Source organism: Stomoxys calcitrans, chromosome 2 (assembly GCF_963082655.1).
Source record: "Stomoxys calcitrans chromosome 2, idStoCalc2.1, whole genome shotgun sequence".
NCBI classification, from domain to species: domain Eukaryota; kingdom Metazoa; phylum Arthropoda; class Insecta; order Diptera; family Muscidae; genus Stomoxys; species Stomoxys calcitrans.
The window spans coordinates 51,991,732-52,015,963 of record NC_081553.1 but is presented as its reverse complement, the minus strand read 5'-3'; the positions used below and the strand labels follow the sequence as shown (position 1 = coordinate 52,015,963).

The 24,232-nt window shown below is 39.4% G+C and overlaps 1 protein-coding gene across 1 annotated transcript in view; it reads left to right on the top strand.

Annotated features, from left to right (window-relative positions):
- The first annotated feature begins 9,254 nt into the window (after positions 1 to 9,254).
- The window catches only part of LOC131995296 (scavenger receptor class B member 1), a 59,860-nt gene continuing 44,882 nt past the window's right edge, over positions 9,255 to 24,232 (top strand). Inside the window, exon 1 of the mRNA XM_059363791.1 lies at positions 9,255 to 9,453. Within this exon, the coding sequence (XP_059219774.1) occupies positions 9,417 to 9,453 (37 nt within the window). The 5' untranslated portion in view covers positions 9,255 to 9,416. The remainder of the gene's footprint in view (positions 9,454 to 24,232) is intronic.

Below are 24,232 nucleotides of genomic sequence, written 5' to 3'. Positions count from 1 at the left end.
TAACCGAAACGAATGACACCAGTTTTGTGATTAGGCAAAGAATAATACTGGCAAACAGATGCTACTTTGGACAAAGTAAGCAGTTTAGAAACAAGTCCACCTAGCTACAGACGAAGATTACACTATACAAATGCAAATTTTGCCCATGAACATTCCACTAAGGAACAGGGGGAAACTTCTCACATATCAATGAGTGCAGTCCGATTCAAGTTTTAAGCTAAATGATATCGGGCCTCCTTTTTATAGCCGAGTCCGAACGGCGTGCCGCAGTGCGACACCTCTTTCGAGAGAAGTTTTACATGGCATTGTACCTCACAAATGTTGGGAGGGGAAAACCACCGTTGAAAATTTTTTCTGATGGTCTCGCCAGGATTCGAACCCAGGCGTTCAGCGTGATAGGCGGACATGCTAACCTCTGCGCTACGGTGGCCTCACTATACAACACTATACAAGACACTGATACTACACGTGCTGTCATATGGTTCTGAAGCATGGGCATTTGTGAGTATTTGAAAGAAAGATTCGGCGTAAAATATTTGAACCAGTTTGGGATAATGGAGAATAGAGGCGACGTATGAACAACGAGCTATATGTGCTGTATGACGACGATAGCATAGTTACACCCATCAAAATACAACGGCTGCGTTGGCTAGGTCATGTTGTCAGAATGGATGAAGAAGGTCCAGTAGAGAAGTCTTTTGAAGGCAAACACGGTGGTACACGTAAACCGGGAAGACCAAAAGCCCGATGGAAAGATCAAGTGGTGGAAGACACCTCGAAACTTGGTGTCAGAGATTTTAGAATGAGCGCAGAAGATCGAGGCGCTTGGAATGCTATTCTACGTTCGGCTAGTGGAACAAATATTCTGTCATAGCCAATTAAAGTAAAGTAAAAGGTTTTGAGATCTTTTGACATTGAGAAATCTATAAATTTGTCCATAACATTCCACACAGCAAAATGACTGCTGTCCGATTCAAGTTTAAGCTTAATGATAAGGGAGCTCCTTTTTATAGCCAAGTCGGAACGGCGTGCCGACTTTGTTCTCATCAGCATTCGAACCCAGGCATTGAGCGTCATAGGTGAACTGAACTGCGCTACATTGGCCTTTGGACACCCAAAATTTCGCATGAAGTTATGAGCCGTTCTAGAGCCAATAATACTGTAAACAAGTCAATTTAGCTCAAGTTATTTTCCATATGCACTGATTTCATTTTCCACCTTGGCACAAAAATCATGTAAGTCTAAGGCAACTCGATAAAATACCTTAAAAAAGGCCATAAATCTCAATCTCTTGATGGACATTTCCTTTTATCTAATCTTTTATTACAAAACATTTCCTAATGAACAATATAATCGTTAAATAATAAAGCAATAACGATTTATTGCCACTAAAAAGTCAGATTGGAAACCAAGTACGTATTGAATGAAATTTTTTTTTTTTAAATTTCGAATCGAATATCACTTATGACGTACCCCAGGAGCATATAAATAAATCAATTGATTATAGAACAAGTTTAACAAGGTAATTTTTGTGTTTATAGTGCTGGCCAGCAAACTGGGATTAGAATGAATCATGCCAGCTGATATGGGTAGTAAAACCAAGAGAACTTTGAATCCTATGAAGAGGAAAATTTTCGAGAGAATGGAGAATTTTTTAGTTATATGTAAATTATTTTGTTTATCTCAGTTGTGACATTGTATTCTCGGTATGACTTACTACACCCAGCCATTGACTAAGAATATGGTAGTTGGGAAAGTCCAGAATGTATATGCATAGCTTATTGGCTATTAGTCACATTTTTACGATTTGATATACATTGTAAGGTGCAGAACAGTGTATAAGTCTACTGCTAACAATTTTTGAGTTTACGATCTATGGGGGATCACAGTTAAGATATTCTATTAACTTCGATAAGCTACATTTTGAAGGCCTTAAAGAAAGATAGTTCCCGCTTGGGCTTATTACCACATTCTATTTGGTCTTATTAAACGATACAACCTAAACGACGGATAATTCACAACGGCCATCTTAAAGACATGCTCCGAACTGTTCGAATGTTCTTTGAAGGAAGGAAGAACAAGTAAAAGCGTGCCAAGTTCGGTCGGGCCGAATCTTATATACCCTCCACCATGGATCGCATTTGTTGAGTTCCTTTCCCGGCATCTCTTATTAGGCAAAAAAGGATATAAGAAAAGATTTGCTCTGCTATTAGAGCGATATCAATATATGGTCCGATTTGGACCACAATTAAATTATATGTTGGAGACCTGTGTAAAATGTCAGCCAATTCGAATAAGAATTGCGCCCTTTGGGGGCTCAAGAAGTAAAATAGAGAGATCGATTTATGTGGGAGTTGTATCGGGCTATAGACCGATTCAGACCATAATAAACGCGTGTGTTGATGGTCATGAGAGAATCCGTCGTACAAAATTTCAGGCAAATCGGATAATAATTGCGACCTCTAGAGGCTCAAGAAGTCAAAACACAAGATCGGTTTATATGACAGCTATATCAGGTTATGAACCGATTTGAGCCATACTTGGTACAGTTATTGGATATCATAACAAAACAAGTCATGCAAAATTTCATTCTAATCGGATAAGAATTGCGCACTCTAGAGGCTCAAGAAGTCAAGACCCAAGATCGGTTTATATGGCAGCTATATCAGGTTATATACCGATTTGCATCATACTTGGCACAGTTGTTGGATATCATAACAAAACACGTCGTGCAAAATTTCATTCCAATCGGATGAGAATTGCGCCCTCTAGAGGGTCAAGAAGTCAAGACCCCTGATCGGTTTATATGACAGCTATATCAGGTTATGAACCGACTTGAACCATACTTGGCACAGTTGTTGTATATCATAACAACACAAGTCGTGCAAAAATTCATTCCAATCGGATGAGAATTGCGCCCTCTAGAGCCTCAAGAAGTCCAGACCCAAGATCGGTTTATATGACAGCTATATCAAGTTATGGACCGATTTGAATCATACTTAACACAATTGTTGGATATCATAACAAAACAAGTCTTGCAAAATTTCATTCTAATCGGATAAGAATTGCACACTCTAGAGGCTCAAGAAGTCAAGACCCAAGATCGGTTTATATGGCAGCTATATGAAAACATGGACCGATATGGCCCATTTACAATAACAACCGACCTACACTAATAAGAAGTATTTGTGTAAAATTTCAAACGGCTAGCTTTACTTCTTCGGAAGTTAGCGTGCTTTCGACAGTTATTTTCTGCCATATAAACCGATCTTGGGTCTTGACTTCTTGAGTCTCTAGAGGGCGCAATTCTCCTCCGATTTAACTGAAATTTTGCACGTAGTGTTTTGGTATCACTTCCAACAACTGTGCTAAGTATGAGTCAAATCGGTTCGTAATCTGGTATAGCTGTCATAAAAACCGATCTTGGATCTTGACTTCTTGAGCCAATAGAGGGCGCAATTCTCATCCGATTTAACTGAAATTTTGCACGTAAAGTTTTGTTATCACTTCCAATAACTGTGCTAAGTATGGCGTAAATCGGTATAGAACCTGATATAGCGGCCATATAAACCGATCTGGGATCTTGACTTCTTGAGCCTCTAGAGAGCGCAATTCTTATCCGATTTGGCTGAAATTTTGTACAACGGTTTCTCTCACGACCTTCAACATACGTGTTTTATATGGTCTGAGTCAATCAATGGCTTGATACAGCTCCCATATAAACCTATCTCCCGATTTTCCTTCTTGAGCCCCTACAAGGCGCAATTCTTATCCGAATGAACTGAAATATTACACAATGACTTCTACAATGTTCAGTATTCATTTAAGGTCCGAATCGGACTATAGCTTGATATAGCTCCAATAGCATAACAGTTCTTATTCAATATTCTTTGTTTGCCTAAAAAGAGATACCGCGTATAGAATTCGACAAATGCGATTCATGGTAGAGGGTATATAAGATTCGACCCGGCCGAATTTAGCGGGCTCTTACTTGTTAATTCTCCCATGTTGATAGTCAAAGAGGTTCATGGAGACCCTTCTTTTTCATTATCTAAAAACTCTAGAATGGGTTTTGCAAAAAGAGTTGTGTTTTTTTTCAATTTGTGACGCATATATCTCCGACGAAAGATATGTATCATATAAACATATTAACTTGGCTAATGCAATAGTTAAACAAACAACTCATTCCAACCAATATCTACCATTGTAATTAGCGTGAATAAATGATAGATTGTTCTGCAAAAATCAATTTTCACAGACGTAGTTTATCTCAATGTGATGGAAAAAGTAATTATTAACAAATAAAAATTACTCGTATCTTAAAATGACGTAGAAAATATGAAAAATTGCGAAAGTTCGAAGTATGTTAGGAGGGTTGATCAGACAACGAAAATCAACTAACTGGAACAATAACCAACTGTATGTTGTACTCACCTTCGTAGAATGGTAGTAAACTATGGTTGCCCAAAAAGTAATTGCGGATTTTTCATATAGTCGGCGTTGACAATTTTTTTCACAGCTTGTGACTCTGTAATTGCATTCTTTCTTCTGTCAGTTATCAGCTGTTACTTTTAGCTAGCTTTAGAAAAAAAGTGTAAAAAAAGTATATTTGATTAAAGTTCATTCTAAGTTTTATTGAAAATGCATTTATTTTCTTTTAAAAAATCCGCAATTACTTTTTGGGCAACCCAATAATATAGACATTCTGTATGTTAGATTAGGTTGAATGGGTAGCCCACTAAAGGTGAGTTTACTCGGAGGCCAGTTTCGCCCATTGTGGTACCCTAGAGTGAAAAAGGGAAGAGAAAGAAGATGTCAGACCTCGGACTAGAGGTTATACACGAATAAATGTGGAGAACCTGAGCAGGGGGTGAAGAAACGCCCGTCCCCACGCAAGCATGGATGTACCTACGCCACAGCTTGTGGCACCCTCCGTAGGAACCATCCTGTTTCCTCAACAAACCTCAGGACACATACCGGATGTATGTTCGTAAGGTCACCCAGATCGCAGAAGAAATGGCTGCCCAGAAAGGAGAGTCTACGTCCCCGCAGAGCCGGACATGAACACAGCATGTGCTCGATGGTCTCCTCCTCATCGAGCCAACTCTTGCAGAAGTCATTGACATGTGCCCGGTTATGATCTCAGATAAGGTACTTATCGAACAGCTACCTCGTCCTCCTCCGGTCGATGACAGCCCAGAATGCAATTGCAGTCCGGCAACCAGAGACCGAGCCCTATCTTGTCATCGACCTCTTATCGAACACCAGCAACATGCCCTCGAGTGGTTGGTGAGCGTTGGTGTGACATTGGAGGTTTATTTTATGGTTTGCATTTTTTTCCAAAGCTGAAGATAATTTTTATTCAAACTGTTTTCTAAAGTGCCTTTAAGGTTGGGTCTATGCGTTGTGAACTCTCTGGCCAATGTAGATAAGTGGCAGTATCCGCAGTCGAAACAACTTGTCTTCACATAGTTACAGATGTATTCCCAGCGATTCGTTCGCATCTGCACATAGCTTGCATCCGAATCTAGTTTGCATCCGCACCTAGTTTGCTTGCGCGATTCGTTCACATCCGAACTGAGCTTGCATCCGCGCTTTGTCCGCACACCCGATTCGTTCGCATCAGCGCCGATTCGTTCGCATCCGAGCCGATTCGTTCGCATCCGAGCCGATTCGTTCGCATCCGCGACGATTCGATCGCATCCGCGCCGATTCGTTCGCATCCGCGTCGATTCGTTCGCATCCGCGCCGATTCGTTCGCATCCGCGCTGATTCGTTCGCATCCGCGCCGATTCGTTCGCATCAGCGCCGATTCGTTCGCATCCGAGCCGATTCGTTCGCATCCGCGCCGATTCGTTCGCATCCGCGCCGATTCGTTCGCATCCGCGCCGATTCGTTCGCATCCGCGCCGATTCGTTCGCATCCGCGCCGATTCGTTCGCATCCGCGCCGATTCGTTCGCATCCGCGCCGATTCGTTCGCATCCGCGCCGATTCGTTCGCATCCGCGCCGATTCGTTCGCATCCGCGCCGATTCGTTCGCATCCGCGCCCATTCGTTCGCATCCGCGCTGATTCGTTCGCATCCGCGCCGATTCGTTCGCATCCGCGCCGATTCGTTCGCATCCGCGCCGATTCGTTCGCATCCGCGCCGATTCGTTCGCATCCGCGCCGATTCGTTCGCATCCGCGCCGATTCGTTCGCATCCGCGCCGATTCGGATTCGCATCCGCGCCGATTCGTTCGCATCCGCGCCGATTCGGATTCGCATCCGCGCCGATTCGTTCGCATCCGCGCCGTTTCGTTCGCATCCGCGCCGATTCGTTCGGATCCATGATTCGTTTTGCATCCGCACTAGGCTTGTTCCCACACCTAGTTGGATCCACATCTAGTTTGCTTGCGTGATTCGTTCGCATCCGCAATTCGTCCGCACTCGCATTAGCCATCAGCCAGGCTAGCGTTCAGTTTATACAAAAGGTGTCCGTCAACAAGGCACCTGTTATCTATCCCAAACACCAATCATTGCCCGCACCGACAACTGACGCCTTCCATCAACGCCCACCGAAAGTCCTCGATCAACTATAGATCGAATGCCGTAGTTAAAATGCACCAACAAGAGGGCCTTGAACTTGCGAGGGCATCACCGTCGTGATTAAACCAACCGAGCCCGCTTCAATGTCATCAAAGCCCCTCCAAAAGTTCAAGATCAACTATAAATCGCCTCCCGTCGTCAACTACCCTAACCAAAAGCTACAATAAGGGGCCTTGAACTTGCGATGACCTCTCCGACGATCAAAATCCACCCATCCTCCAAGAAACTCTTCTACAGCCGAACGCTCATAAGCACAAGCCGCAGACGATAACTTTCTCACCTTTCACCACATTGTCATACACATACATAACATAAGTAGATTGTAATATACAATTAAACCAATAAAGTCACCTTATTGTAAACCCTTGATTCTATTGTAATTACCTTGTGTTATTACTAAAGGTTTATGGGGTTGACCCAGGAACTTACCTCAGCATTCGACAAAATCACTGTACAGTTTCCAACATCCAAATCAAGAATGGTCCGTAACGCTAACTTTCGAAGGAGTAAAGTTAGCCGCTTGAAATTTTGCACAAATACTTCCTATTGGCGTAGGTCGGTTGGGATTGTAAATGGGCCATATCGGTCCATGTTTTGATGTAGCTGCCATATAAACCGATCTTGGATCTTAATTTCTTGATCCAGTATAGAGCGCAATTCTTCTCCGATTTGGCTGACATTTTGCATGACGAGTTTTGTAATGATTTCCAACAAATGTTTCAAATATGGTTCAAATCGGTTTATAACCTGATATAGCTGCCCCATAAACCGATCTGGGGTCTTGACTTCTTGAGCCACTAGAGGGCGCAATTTTTATCCTATTTGGCTGAAATTTTGCATGCGGTGTTTTGTTATGATTTCCAACAACTTTTTCAAATATGGTTCAAATCGGTCTTTAACCTGATATAGTTGCCACATAAACCGATCTGGGGTCTTGACTTCTTGAGCCTCTAGAGGTCGCAATTCTTATCAGATTTGGCTGAAATTTTGAAAGAGGTGTTTTGTTATGACTTCCAACAACTGTTCCTAATATAGTTCAAATCGGTCTTTAACCTGATTTCGCTGCCATATAAACCGATCTGGGATCTTGACTTTTTGAGCCTCTAGAGGGCGCAATTGTACAACGGTTTCTCCCATGACCTTCAAGATACGTGTCGAATATGGTCTGAATCGGTCTATAGCCTGATATAGCTCCCCTATAAACCGATCTCCCTATTTTACTTCTTCAGCTACTAAAGGGCGCAATTCTTACTAGATTTGGCTGAAATTTTACACAATGACTTCTAGCATAGTCTCAACATTCAATTCAAGTAAAGTCTGAAATGAACCATAACTTGGAATTGCTCAAATAGCATAGCAATCCTTTTTTTGCCGGATATCGGGAAAAGAACTCGACAAATGTGATCCATGGTGGAGGGTATATAAGGTTCGGCCCTGCCGAACTTAGCACGCTTTTACTCGTTTTTTTTTATTTTAATAGAAAAAAGTTTTTGATTATAGCATTAATTAAAGGCTTTAAATTGGTTTTCAAAATGTGTGATCAACAGATTAATTAAAACACACAAAAATTTTGGGGTGTTAATATTTTCGCCTCACACTGTAGTTTCACAAGCGACTTGATGTCTGAGCAGCAGTTGACCGAATGACTTTTTGGTGACATTGGTAAGTGTCATGTTATGATAACCGCCAAAAAACAACAATGTAAACTGCCGGTATCTTCAGAATCTGAGCATTGCCGGCTTGCTACAACATAATACGCTCGCTCACACGGGTGTAAAGAGCATGCGACAAAACATTTCAGTGGTTGTTGGTCAACCAACAAGTATGAGTGTGACTGTATTGGTATTGTTTGCATACAATAGCAGTCTTAGCAGAATTTTGCTTTTCCTGTTTAAGCCCTCGCTCCAACCAAATGTTAATCGATCTTGGCTGCAGCTAGTGTTGAGAATAACAGAGTGCTAGAGAGCCCGATTGAGTGAGAGCAAGAGCGAGGTGTTGTTTACAGCATCAACAGCAACTAAGAAATGCTTGATTACAACTTGGCTCCAAGAATTGTTGAGCTTAGCTGCCTGTTGACCGCTGTGACGTTTCACTGGTCCATTGCTGGTTAACTGTCTGTCTGTCTGTCTGTTTGTCCATAGGTAATTAGTTGTAGTTGTTGTGCTGTTGTTGGTGCTGCCGTTGAGATTGACTGCAGTTTGCCGAAATTGAGGTAGAAAAACTATAGTCAACAAATCGCCACTGAAATAGTCACAGACAGACCGGTTAACTCGATAAAGTCTATATAAAAGGGTTAGCCGCATTGTGCGAGATAAACATTGATTTAAAAAAACTCGCGCTGTTTACAAGCGCGCACGGACAATATAAGAAACGGATACCCCTCTCCCCATTTTAAAGAAAGAAAAATAAAGAACGTATATTTTTTTGAGTGTGCCCGGGAATGTAAAAAAGCTAAACGAAAAAAATTTAAGAAAAATTGTTGTAAAGGAAAAATATAAGAAAGGAAGAAAAAAAAAAGTCCCTAAAGAAAATTTTATAAAATTTAAAAGTGTTTAAAAGAATTTTTGAAAGAAAAGTATTTGAAAGAAATTTTAAAATAAAATTATACAAAAAATTTTTATCAAGGATAAATAGTAAACAGTATTTATGTGTTAGAAACGTTTTTTTTTGAAATTTAAAACAAAAATTGCCTATAACTTTGTTTATGTAACGAAATCAAAATATTTGTTGAGAAACCAAAAGTTGTGTTCCTCATCTGTGACATTTTACCAAGAAAATCAAAAGAATTTTGTGTGTGATTACCATAAGTAATTGTCAACAAAATAATAATGAAATTGTTCGCATCCACATCGCCTAGAACTGCAAGTAAGTTGAGAATTAATTTAAGTTCCTCAAATGTTTAGCTGGCTTGCTTGGCTTCCTGTTGTCATTTTGTAAATACTTAGAGAATCGATCACATAGTTGAGGCAAAAACAGCAGAAAGGTGTTAAAAGGTGCTGTCGAACACAATAATAAAACAATACAAAAACTTGTAAAGGAAGAACAAAAGTTGGATGTGACATACGATTATGCTATACCCTACACAAGTTGAAATACTTTCTCTAGAACTTGGTTAAGAATTGCTATTGGGTGACTCGGATATCCACATAATTTTCAGATAAAAGGTCTTAGGTCCAGAAGATTGAATCGCTGAAACTTAGCACTGAGAACAGTGTCAGGCCTTCATTTGTCCATGCGGAGTATGGTTCAGATCGAACCATATTTGGTTTTACACCGACCATATATAGAGACCTTCCGATTTACCCATACCTATTTAACCTATTGTATTTATTACTGATTTTGCTAAAATTTTGAACAGTGTCAAGCCTGGCACTGAACTCCTTAGTTCAAGTCTCAGGGAGAACATTGGACAAAATTTGCATTGTTGGTTTTCCCACTCCAAGTGCTGGCGACACTTTTGAAATATTTTTTTTTAGTTAAACAGCTGTGTAAACTTCTCTACTTCATCACATAGAAGCTCTGCGACAAGCCTTTCGGACTCGGCGAAAAAAGGAAGTCTCTTATCATTTAGCTTAGACTTGTATCGCACAGCAATCGTTGAGATGAGAGTAGTATCCTCGCTATTCCTCAATAGAATAGACAAATTGGTAAAGTTTTGACAAGACTGGTATTGTATTTTATTTTCAATAGCTGTACCCTGCCAGATCTGCAGCGCACCACGTGAAAATATCTCCCCAGTGCAATTTGTTTATATACTACCAAATACCTCTTATTGAACCCCATATAGCCATCATGGACAAATATTCACATTTTGGGAGGTGGTTTGAGGGGTAAGCAACTTGAACCTAATTTTTATACCCTACACCTTAGGATGTGATTATTCCAATTTCGTCATTCTGTTTGTAACACCTCGAAATATACTTCTCAGGCCCCATAAAGTATTTATATTCTTGATCGATCTAGCCATGTCCGTCCGTCTGTCGGTCGAAAGCACGCTAACTTTCAAAGGATTTTTTTACTTTTTATTAGTGTAGGTCGGTTGGGATTATAAATGGGCCAAATCGGTCCATGGTTTAATATAGCTGTCATATAAACCGATCTTGGGTCTTGACTTCTTGAGCCTCTAGAGGGCGCAATTCTCCTCCGATTTTTTGAAATTTTGCAAATTGTGTTTTGGCTTTCTACAATTGTACGAAATATGATTCAAATCCGTTTATAATCTGGTATTGCTGTCAAATAAACCGAACTTGGAACTTGACTTCTTGAGCCAATAGAGCGCGCAATCGATATTCAGATAAAAAAATATCGATAGTATAGGTAGTGCCATCCATATTTTGCTTGCTCTAGTCTAAAGCCGCATTGATAAGGACCAATTTTTTCATTGACTTTAGATTTTTATACCCACCACCGAAGGATGGGGGTATATTCATTTTGTCATTCCGTTTGCAAACACATCGAAATATCCATTTCCGACCCTATAAAGTATATATATTCCTGATCAGGCGATCTGCCCGTCTGTTTGTTGAAATCACGCTACAGTCTTTAAAAATAGAGATATTGAGCTGAAACTTTCCACAGATTAATTTTTTGTCAATACACAGGTTAAGTTTGAAGATGGGCTATATCGGACTATATATTGATATAGCCCCCATATAGACCGATCCGCCGATTTAGGGTCATAGGCCCATAAAATCCACATTTATTATCCGATTTTGCTGAAATTTGGGACAGTGAGTTGTGTTAGGACCTTCCACATCCTTTTTCAATTTGGCTCAGATCGGTTCAGATTTGAATATAGCTGAAATATAGACCGATCTCTCGATTTATGATTTTGGGCCATAAAAGGCGCATTTATTATCCGATTTCAACGACATTTGGGACAGTGAGTTGTGTTAGGACCTTCGACATCCTTCTTCAATTTGGCCTAGATCGATCAAGATTTGCATATAGCTGCCATATAGACCGATCTCTCGATTTGAGGTTTTGGGGCCATAAAAGGCGCATTTATTATCCGATTTTGACGAAATTTGGGACAGTGTGTTCTGTTGGGACCTTCGACGCCCTTCTTTAATTTGGCTAAGATCGGTTCAGATTTGGATATAGCTGCCATATAGACCGATCCCTCGATTTAAGGTTTTGGGCCCATAAAAGGCGCATTTATTATCCGATTTTGCTGAAATTTGGGGCAGTGAGTTGTGTTAGTGTCTTCGACATTCTTCTTCAATTTGGCCTAGATCGATCAAGATTTGCATATAGCTGCCATATAGACCGATCTCTCGATTTAAGGTTTTGGGACCATTAAAGGCTCATTTATTATCCGATTTTGACGAAATTTGGGACAGTGTGTTGTGTTGGGACCTTCGACGCCCTTCTTCAATTTGGCCTCGATCGGTTCAGATTTGGATATAGCTGCCATATATACCGATCCCTCGATTTAAGGTTTTGGGCCCATAAAAGGCGCATTTATTATCCGATGTCGCCGAAATTTGGATCAGTGAGTTGTGTTGGGCCCTTAGATATTCTTTTGTAATTTGGCTCAGATCGGTCCAAATTTGGATATAGCTGCCATATAGACCGATCTCTCGATTTAAGGTTTTGGGACCATTAAAGGCTCATTTATTAAAGGCGCAATTATTGTCCGAATTCGTTGAAATTTGGGTCAGTGAGTTGTGTTGGGCCCTTAGATATTCTTTTGTAATTTGGCTCAGATCGGTCCAAATTTGGATATAGCTGCCATATAGACTGATCTCTTCGATTTCGCCGAAATGTGGGACAGTTAGTTGCGTTAGGCCCTTCGACATTGTTCGTCAATTTGGTCCCGATCGGTCCAGATTTGGGTATAGCCGCCATATAGGACGATCTCTCGATTTAAGGTTTTGGGCCCATAAAAGGGGCTATTATTGTCGCCAAAATTCGGGACAGTGAGTTAAGGCAAGCACCTCGATATACATCTTTGATTTCACCGACAGTGAGTTGTATAAGGCTCTTCGACATTTTTCTGCAACTTGGCCCAAATCGGTTCAGATTTGGATATAGCTGCCATATAGACTGATCTCTCGATTTAAAGTCTTGGCCCCATAAAAGGCGCATTTATAGTCGGATTTCACTGATATTTGGTACAGTAACTTATGTTAGACTTTTCGACATCCAAATCGGAACATATGTCGATATAGCTGCTATGGGGCATAAGGTATGCATTTTCAACCGAATTTTGACGAAATTTGGTTTACATATATACCCGAGGTGATGGGTATCCAAAGTTCAGCTCGGCTGAACTTAACGCCTTTTTACTTGTTTCTCCTTAAAATATTTGCAGGCTTAATGGATTGCTGTAGGGTATGTGCATGTAGTGACTATATTGTCATGTTTCTCTCGTTGTCTATACAAAATTCCCATGTTTACATTTTCAATAACACACACACACACACACACACACACCAACCATGTGGATTAAGGTCAGTGGGTATTATTAAAAAAACCCGAAATGTTTGCGAACCCAGGAGAATTTGATGAAAATGCCTCAAAACACATTTTTTACAACTTGTGCGAAAAGTTAATTTGAAATGCACAAGCTCCAATCTCTATGTCCACAATTATGTTATTTCATCAAATCGAATACATCGAATTTTCAAATAGAAACTGATTTAGTAGCAGTGTTGTTATGTTTGTACCTGTTCTAAATGTTGTTGTTATTTATGGCTTAATTACACCTGACTAGCGATGATTTTTAGTTTTCATAAAACGGATAGGGAAATATTAACAAATGCTAAGGATTAACGGTAATGGGGTGGCTTATAAACCGGAACCATGAACTAACTTGTGTAGAGAGGCTTTTTAAGAGGCTTTAAAATGCATTCAAATTTGAGTTAGGAAATTAATTACAGTTCAGTCATACGTATCATATTATAGAGGCGTTTTATGATTCCACTAATCGTAAATAGTAATTGGAAACAATTGATATTTGGAAAATGCTAATCATTTTCATAGTAAAGTTGCATAGAATCAATCAAAACAAGGTGTTTGTTTTTTCTGATTTTTATGGGAATTGCAAAAATATGGCAGGGTTTAAGCAACTTTTATGGGGGTCAGTTTGAAAATCCAGAAATTGGTTTATAATTAAAATATTATTATTGTTTAGGTGGCCAAATACACACATCCACACACACTTTAATGAACATATTTGTGTACGTGCAAAAGAATATAAGCCCATGGGCTTGGAAATATCTTACTTTACTTTAATTGGCTATGACAAAATATTTGTTCCACTAGCCGAACGTAGAATAGCATTCCAAGCGCCTCGATCTTCTGCGCTCATTCTAAAATCTCTGACAACACGTTTCGAGGTGTCTCCCACAACTTGATCTTTCCATCGGGCTTTTGGTCTTTCCGGATTGCGTGTACCTCCGAGTTTGCCTTCAAAAGACTTTTTTACTGGAGCTTCTTCATCCATTCTGACAACATGACCTAGCCAACGCAGTCGTTGTAGTTTGATGCGTCTATGCTGTCGTCGTCATACAGCTCTTACATTTCGTGATTCATACGTCGCCTATATTCTCCATTAACACAAACTGGTCCATATATTTTACGAAGAATCTTTCTCTGAAATACTCCAAGCACTGCCTCATCTGCTTTCACAAGTACCCATGCTTCAGAATTATATAACAGCACGGGTAGTATCAGTGTCTTGTATAGTGTAATCTTTGTCCGTCGAGAGGTGGCCTTGTTTCTAAACTGCTTACTTAGTCCAAAGTAGCATCTGTTTGCCAGTATTATTCTTCGCTTTATCTCAAAACTGGTGTCATTCGTTTCGGTTACGGAGGTGCCGAGGTAGATAAGGTTACTGACTGTCTCAAAGTTGTGGTTCCCAACTTTCTCCATGTTCTTTATCTGCTCGGTTGCGCAAGGCTTTTTGGGAATTGAAATCATCCATTTCGTCTTATCTCCATTTACTGCCAGACCCATTTTCACTGACTCTCTTTCGATTCTTTCAAAGGCTGCAGTTACTACTTCCGGTGACCGAACTATGATATCGATATCGTCGGCACAGGCGAGTAGCATGTGCTCTCTTGTGATTAGTGTGCCATATCTATTCACATCTGCATCTCGTATAATCTTCTCCAACAGGATATTAAAGAGATCACACGATAGGCTGTCTCCTTAAATGGTTCGGAGAGATTCTTTCCTATTCTTACTGAGGAACGAGTATCAGCAAATGTCACCCTGCAGAGTCTTGTTAATTTTGCAGGGATACCAAACTCAGACATGGCTTGAAATACCTTTGAACGTATAGGGGTATCGAAAGCGGCTTTGTAGTCAACAAGCAGATGGTAGGTGTTTATTTGTCCTTCTCGAGTCTTTTCCAGGATTTGGATCAGTGTGAATATCTGGTCTAGGTTGGATTTACCAGCTTAAAGGCCGCATTGTTAAGGCCCAATAAGCTTATTGACTTTAGGTTATAATCTTTCACACAGTACGCTCGAGAGTATCATGTATGAGATGTGGAGGAGACTTATTCCTCTGTAGTTGGCACATACCGTCTTGTCTCCTTTCTTGTGTATGGGACATAGTATGCTGAGGTTCCAATCATCGGGTATGCGTTCTTCTAACCAGATTGCCCTGATAAGCGGATGCATACGCCTTATCAACGTGTCGCCTTCGGTCTTAAATAGTTCAGCGGGTAACCCGTCGGCTCCTGCTGCCTTGTTGTTCTTTAGAAGCGTCACTGCTACTTGACCTACCATCATCATTCATTGGTTCTGCGGTATCCTCTTCTCCACCAACGTCGGACACTAACAGTTGGGTAAAATGTTCTTTCCATATCCTCAGCATGTTATCTGTGTCAGTTACCAGATTTCCTTCTTTGTCTCTGCAGGAGGAGGTGCCGGCACACAAAGCCATCGGTTTCATGGTAGAATTTCCGGACTTCATTCTGTCTCTTGTACTTCTCAATTCGCTCACATTCACGTCTTCCCATTTCCTTTTTCTTTCCACGGAATAGACGTTTTTCCTCTCTCCTCTTCTCCCGATACCTCTCCTTCATTTGGCGTATTGCTACTGATTGCAGGGTTGCTCTTAATGGCGCATTCTAGGCTTCAGTAGCATCTCAACACTCTTGGTCGTACCATTGGTTTCTTGGAGGAGGTTTCTGGTACCCAAGTACGGATTTCGCGGCATTTTCCATGGAGTGGGCGCCATTATATCATCGGAACAAACCATTATATCATCGGACCCAATTGCTTGATGAAAGGGTCAGTCGAGTGGAGTATGCCGCTGCCATTTGTTGTGTTTGCAGCTTTTCAATGTCCAGCTTCCGTGCAGTGTCAGGTCGTTCTTTCCTCGCCATGTTCAAACGGGGGCGAACCTTTGCTGCAACAAGGTAATCATCCGAATCTATATTCGCTTCACGGATCGATCGCTGGAGGAATGCCTTCCATTTATCACAACGTGATCAATTTGGTTTCTCGTGTTTTGATCGGGTGACAGCCATGTGGCTTTGTGAATACTTTTATGTTGAAATCTGGCGCTACCAACCACCATGTTTTTTGCCGCGGCAAAATCTTTGAAGTATCACGCACACTAATACATTGCCCAACGCTGATTTAGATATCTAAAAGAATAGTGGTTAATTCTGAGCATTTCCAAATAATGATTTACTGTGTCTAGAACTTAAAGTTCAGAAGAAAGTTTTAAGCCTTGAATGAGCTTGTATGTGATTTTTGTACTGCAGCTTCCATATGAGAGTTCAAAAAGCAAGGTAAGGTATGAAAGGTCTCTGTTGAAAAATAAAATTTCAACAGGCAACTCGGTAACCAAAGTACTTTTTGAAGACTTCAGATTTCAATAATAATGTCACACTCAACGCAATGTGACCAAGATGAAGTACGTCAACATATTGAGCTCAAAGCAAGGGACTTCCCCAACGCTAATCTAAAAATAAGATCTTGTAGTAGAAAGTAATATTGGTATTTATCCATTCTTGCTAAGCAGTTTTGAAAAATCCAACTCGTAGCCAAACAAAACAACAATCCACTCAAAGTTTATGAATATTTATTTGTCTTAAAATAAATATTGTACATAAAAACTAGTACCTTACTATTTATGAGTAAATTGTAAGTTTTTACTTGTATTTGTTTTAATTCACCTGGAATATTTCTATAGATACCAAACCAATTCAAATGGAAATACTTAAATGGGCCATGTATCAGATTAATGCATTTAGTTGAACGAAAGTACGTCAATGTTTTGCCTTAATCTTCAATACTAACCATTAAGTTTTTGAACTAAGATACTAGTTACTATTTATTGAATGTCATTGACATCATAAATATACAGAGACTCTTGAGTGTATGATAGCTCTCTTGGGTGATAAAAATTTATGCAAATAAAACTAACGATTTGCATAATTTTTATTATTTTGAAAAAAGTGGGTGTACTCGTATAGACGGAAATAGTAGTAACGATAGGTTTACAGTCATTAGAGATGAAAAAATAATGCATTATAATTTTAAAATTCAAATTCAGTTTGAGCTGAGAGTTCCGTGGAATTTTTTAAATAAACCCATTCAGTGTTTCTAGGAAGTTTTTTTTTTAGAATATATCCAAAACAACAATACTTAACAGATAGATTCTATAAATAGAGTTTTTATACCCACCACCATAAAATGGGGGTATACTAATCCTGTTATTCCGTTTGTAACACCCCGAAATATTGATCTACGAACTTTGGTTGAAAAAACAACTACGAAAGTTGTTAATTTCCCTCCAACAATTTATTTTGAATCTCAATGACCCAAAGTACAAATTTGTTGTTGAAAGCACTCTTTGCAAACCAAAATGTAACAACAACAACAACAATATATCCCTAAGCAAGACAAGAAACCATCTACCAGGTCGCCGCATGTGCTTTGCTTCGGGTGGTGGCATTTTTATTTTCTTTGTTTGGCTCGCGCTGCTTTTTTTTGCCTCGTTCGCTTTACAGCAGCTCTCGGGTTTTTCTCTGTCAAAAAATTCATTATAATTTTAAAATTCAAATTCAGTTTGAGCTAAGAGTTCCGTGGAATTTTTTAAATCAACCCAATCAGTGTTTCTAGGAAGTTTTTTTTATAGAAGATATCCGAAAGAACAACAAGTAGATTCTATAAATAGAGTTTTTATACCCACCACCATAGTATGGGGGTATACTAATCCAGTCGTTCCGTTTGTAAAAAAATTCACATATTGCCAATGAACATTCCATTAAGGAACAGGGGCAAACTTCTCACATATCAATGAGTGCAGTCAGATTCAAGTTTAAGATCAATGAAAAGGGGTCTCCTTTTTATAGCCGAGTCCGAGCGGCGTACCGCAGTGCGACACCTCTTTGGAGAGAAGTTCTACAAGGCATATTACCTCACAAATGTTGCCAGCATTAGGAGGGGAAAACCACCGCTGAAAATTTATTCCAATGGTCTCGCCAGGATTCGAACCCAGGCGTACAGCGTCATAGGCGGACATGCTAACCTCTGCGCTACGGTGGCCTACTTCAGCTAGTCCCTTGTAATAAACAAGTAAAAGAATGCTAAGTTCGGCCGGGCAAAACCTTGGGAACCCACCACAATGGATTCTGCTAAAATATGGGAGCTATATCTGGTTATAGAAAACTTTTTAAATGAGTCCCATATAATCATAGTCGGTACATAAATACTGTTTCATTTGAGTCCTATATTGTCGTGATTGGTCTCTATATCCATTGGCGAGAGGTTCTTTTTGGCGTAGGGGTGGTATCTCAGACTTTTCGCATACCTTCGTGCTCTTAAATACTCCCAAATACATTTGGGAGTATTTAAGCTCAAAATTGCCAGGGTCGATAAATATGTACGGGTTGGAGGGGTTTTTGGGGCTGGGGCTGGCATTCCGCATCTTTGCCTTAAAAAAAATAGGTGTATAATGCATTCTTTACTCCCAAAAACCTTTTACTTAGGTCCCATATTGATATGTTCGGGAAATAATTTCAGTTAAGGCGGTGTTTTTGGGGTAACGGGGGAGCGTCCGCCCCCTTCCAATATCAACAAATTATAAAGCCTATTCCTTCTTGCTGACTATAATCGTAATCTACTCCCGAATACCTTTAATTTGAATTCCATATTGTCATCCTCGTTCAATAAACCTATTTTGGGGTTGGGGCGGCCCCCCAGTTACTTGGGCCCAATTTTTAGTACGACATTCGTACTCTACTCCTGAATACCTTTGATTTGAGTCCCATATTGTACGGATCGGTACACATTAATTTTTGGGTAGTACTTTTGGGGCAAGGGGGAGGGTCCGTCTCCCTTCCGATATAAAAAAATTATAAAGCCTATGTTTCCTTCCAGACCAACCTACCTTGTAACTTATAATGGTTCAAACCTCAAATCCCGTGATTGGTTAATAGTGTGTTTTTATATATATATATATGTTCCTATCTGGTCCATAATAAGTATGAGTGAGTCATACACATTCAAGATCCACGATGGGTTTTTATGGCAGCTATATCAGGTTATGTACCGATCTAAACCATACCTAGCACAGTTGTTGAAAGTCATAACAAAACATTTTGTGCACAATATCAGCCAAATCGGAGAAGAATTACGCCCTCTAGAGGCTCAAGAAGCCAAAATCCCAGATCGATTTAGGTTATGTACCGATTTGCGCCATACTTAACACAGTTATTGGAAGTCATAACAAAACACCTCATGCAAAATTTCAGACACATCGGACAAGAAGTACGCCCTCTAGAGGCCTAAGAAGTCAAGACCTTAGATCGGTTTATATGGCAGCTATATCAAAACATGGACCGACTTGGCCCATTTACAATCCCCACCGACCTACACTAATAAAAAGAATTTGTGCAAAATTTCAAGCGCCTAGCTTACTCCTTCGAAAGTTAGCGCGCTTTCGACAGATGTCCGTCCGCATGGCTAGATCGACTTAAAATGTCATGACGATCAAGAATATATTTATTTTTTATGGGGTCTTAACGCATATTTTGAGGTGTTACAAGCAGAATGACGAAATTAGTATACCCCCATAATATGGTGGAGGGTATAACAAGCAAAGTGGCGTTAAGTTCGGTCGGGTCAAAATGAAAATATTAAATTTTTTTTTCTGAATGGGCATGCGAACCTCAGTTGGGCCATTCGAATTGAGTTTTTTTTTTGTTTGGGGAATTCTGCTCTCTTAGGGCGTTCTTTTGAAAGCCACTTTTGGAACAGGGGCAAACTTCTCACATAATAACCTGATATAGCTCCCATACAAACCGATCTTTCGATTTGACATCTGCAGCTGTTATACAGAGCAAAAGTAATAATTGTTCATCCACAACTCAATATTTTCTTGGCAACTACGATTTTTCTTAAATTTTTAATTAGCAGGAGGAAATAAACTAAACTTTCTAAAATGAGAATTTGCGCCTATGGATAATTCAATAACTGACAAACTTGAACAAAGAACAATAAAAGTTCAATTCAAACAGAAGTATTGAACTAAGAAAAGCTTATAGTTTAGTAAATAGTTTTATTTATATTAGCATATAGCCTATTTATATTCTCGATTTGTTAGATCAACATTTACTCAATGAACATTTGTTCTTTACGGTGATTTTTTTTTGAAAACACATAGTAAAAATGTCGTAAGTTGGCACTTTGCCGCGAAAAAGTGTTCATGAAGGGGAATTACCTTTGGGTAAAGGAAAAATTAATGAAAAATGTAACCCAGTTCAAGGGTTTATCATGAATATTCTTTAGTGTTATAACTCATTTAGAAGAGATAATTTATTTCCTTTTATATTTTGAATTTCATTGCGTATTGACGTAAAGTCTTTCTAGCCTTTATTGCACTGAGTATCTCAGCAATGACTGGCATTTCTCAATGGGTTATTGGCTTATGATAATTAGTTGGCAACTAATATACGACAAAATCGACAAAATTCTTATACAAACAACAACACTATGACTAAGAAGAATTTACATACTGGTTACAAACCGTTTAATACTCGTAAGCATATACATTTAGCTAGTAAAACATTGAATTACAATACATTCCATGTCAGTTACAAAATTTTTCCCAAGTAATTTAATAGCGAAATATTGACGACGAGTCTCGCACATTTGCTACTGTCAACCAAATTGGCCAAAGTAGAAATCAATGAATTTGTTAAAAACCAGTAAGGAAGGGCAAAAGTCGGGCGTCGCCGACTGTGTAATACCCTAAACCTACTCTATAAGTACAATGTGAGACCTATATCGAATTCGGAACCAATTTTGATGGACATCGGCGAGCAAATATGTTCAAACTGTTAAAACTACGGTTGACAAATGACAACATTATGGCAAATTACCCAAAATCTGACGAACGTACATATGGGAGCTATATCTAATTCGGAGCCGATTTCGAGCAAATTTCTCAGATAATGTGGTAGTCGTCGAGGAAAGCGTTGTGCAAAATCTGCAGTGGCTCTTGGGGTGAAAAATCTAGGAGATATATATGTATGAGAGCTATATCTAAATCTGGACCGATTTACATGAAGCTTATCAGTAATATTTAAGTCAAGCGAAAATCCCTCCTGCCAAATTTCGAGAAAATCGGTTAACAAACTACCATTTTATTGGTCTCAAATACCTTTCATTTGAGCCACATATTGGCATGGTCGAAAAATGTTTACCCTTTGGGGGTTGTTTTGGGGAAGGGGTGATGACCTTAATATATGGTCCTACATTTGGATATGAAATTCGTATTCTGCTCCCAAATACAATTATTTGAGCCCCATATTGCGATGGTCAGTAAATTATTACTGTTTGTGGGGTATTTTGGGAAAGGGGTATACACCCAGAAAATTTGTCCCGAAAGTGGGTATCAATTCTTGCTCTACCCCCCCAATACCTTTCATTTAAGCTCCACATTGACATGGTGGGTAAATATGCCCGATTAGGGGTTGTTTTGGGGATTGGGGTGGTCCCCCAAACACTGAGCCCGGAAAATATGCACTATTCTCATATAACTATATATTGGGTTGCCCAAAAAGTAATTGCGGATTTTTTAAAAGAAAGGTGCTTAGAATGAACTTTAATCAAATATACTTTTTTTACACTTTTTTTCTAAAGCAAGCTAAAAGTAACAGCTGATAACTGACAGAAGAAAGAATGCAATTACAGAGTCACAAGCTGTGAAAAAATTTGTCTGCAATTACTTTTTGGGCAACCCAATATCATTCATTTGACCCCCATATTGCCATTGCCCTCAAATTTGGATATCGAATTCGTTTTCTAATCTTATTTAAACTCCTTATTGCAAAAGTCAGCAAATATGTCTGGTTTATGGTATTGGCCCTAAAAACTATGAATTTTTAGTTCCACTCTCTTTAAGACCCAAATTGTCTTGGTGAGCAAATACCTCCAATGGGGGTTGTTATGAACAGTTGGCCCCTAATGTTGATATGATGTTGGCCTTTAAAATTTATATCGGATTAGTGTTCTACTTTAAAACCCCTCTTATTTGAGCCTCATATTGCAATAGTCAGCAAATACTTTCTATTTGGGTGGTGTTGTGAGGGTTGGGTGGCCCCATAGACACTTTTCCCGAATATTGGTATCAGATTCGTGCTTTACTCCCAAAGGCCTTTCATTTGAGCCCCATATTCCTATGGTTGTCAATTTGTCCCCATTGGGGGATGTTTTTGGGGAGAGGCTGCCCCCCCAAACACTTGGTCCCATATTTAGATATCAGATTCGAATTCTACACTTAAATACCTTTTATTTAGGAGGCCACCGTAGCGCAGAGGTTAGCATGCCCGCCTATGACGCTGAACGCCTGGGTTCGAATCCTGGCGAGACCATAAGAAAAAAATTTTTCAGCGGCGGTTTTCCCCTCCTAATGCTGGCAACATTTGTGAGGTACTATGCCATGTAAAACTTCTCTCCAAAGAGGTGCGGCACGCCGTTCGGACTCGGCTATAAAAAGGAGGCCACTTATCATTGAGCTTAAACTTGAATCGTACTGCACTCATTGATATGTGAGAAGTTTGCCCTGTTCCTTAATGGAATGTTCATGGGAAAAATTTACAAAATTTACAATTTTTACCTTTTATTTAAGCCCCATATTGCCATGGTCAGTAAATGAGTCCTGTTTGGGGAGGGGTGGACCCCCAGAAACGTGGTCTCACTTTTGGATATCAGATTCGTATTCCACTCGCAAATACCTTTTATTTGAGTCCCATATTGCCATGGTTGGTAAATATGTCCGATTTAGGGATATTTTGGGGCTTGGGGTGGTCCCCCTAACATTTGGTCCGACAATTGGATATGGGACACGTTTTCTTATACTAAATACCTTTCATTTGAGTCCCATATTGTCGTGAGTGCTCTAAATATATGTTTGGAAGGTATTAGGGAGGGGCGGTCCCCTTAGGTACCCTATCCGAAATTTGAATACCAAATTTGTATTTTTAGGGTTATTTATATGAGAGCACCACCCGTCTCCGACATCTGGCGTTTCTGAAAATTGGGGTAAGGGGGAGGGTCCGCCCCCCTTCAGATATCAAAAAATGTAGTACCTTATTTTCACCACGGGATCATTATGCACCAACTGTGAAAATTTCATGAAAATCGGTTTTGCCGTTTCTGAGTCTATAAGGAACACACCAACAAACAATCAAACAACCAAACAAACCTACAAACAAACACAAATTGTTTTTTATATATAAGATTACTGAAAACCGAACCTAATTTTTTTTAATTCAATAGGCTTCGTCTCTAGTCCGAAAAACATGCCTGTACCAAATTTGAAGACGATCGGATGAAAACTGCGACCTGTACTTTGTACACAAATTAACATGGACAGACGGAAAGACAGACGGACGGACAGACAAACGGACATAGCTAAATCGAATCAGATAGTGATTCTGAGTCGATCGGTATACTTAACAATGGGTCTATCTCTCTTCCTTCTGGGTGTTACAAACAAATTCACTAAGTTGTAATACCCTGTACCAAACAAACTCACTAAGTTATAATACCCTGTACCACAGTTGTGGTGTAGGATGCAGAAAAAAAAAAAAAAAAAAAACAAACGATGGGAAAAGTTCAATGAATGACTTCAAAGTGTTAACCATTAAAGGCGGCCGCCAACTAATAATGGAATATAAAAATAGAAATTTTTTAATTTATGGGTCAATATGACTGACTCTCTGTCTGACTGACTGGAAAATGGGAATTACAAAAATGCATGTTAACAAATTAACATATTTAAACAAATCTAAAAATTAAATAAAAACAAGAATTTTGAGAACAATGGAGGATTTATATTTGTTGAATGTTGTTTATTTGCCATATTTTGTTAGGAGAAGGTATTTTTCAAAAATTTTAAAAATTTTTTATTGTTTGGGGGGGACTTTTGTTATAACTGCATTTACTTTAGTATGCCTTGTAACATATTTCTTAAACAAATTTCTATATAAATAGACACCTTTGTTGTGTTTCCTCAATGTGAATAAAACCATAGCTGAATACCTAACATGCATCTTACATATTTCGCATACACCATAGAAGTGATATTTGTGGGAAGGTCGCATCTTAAGCTACTCATATGTAAATAGGCCACTGTTACAAAGATATGCATGAGACGTCAAACAAGG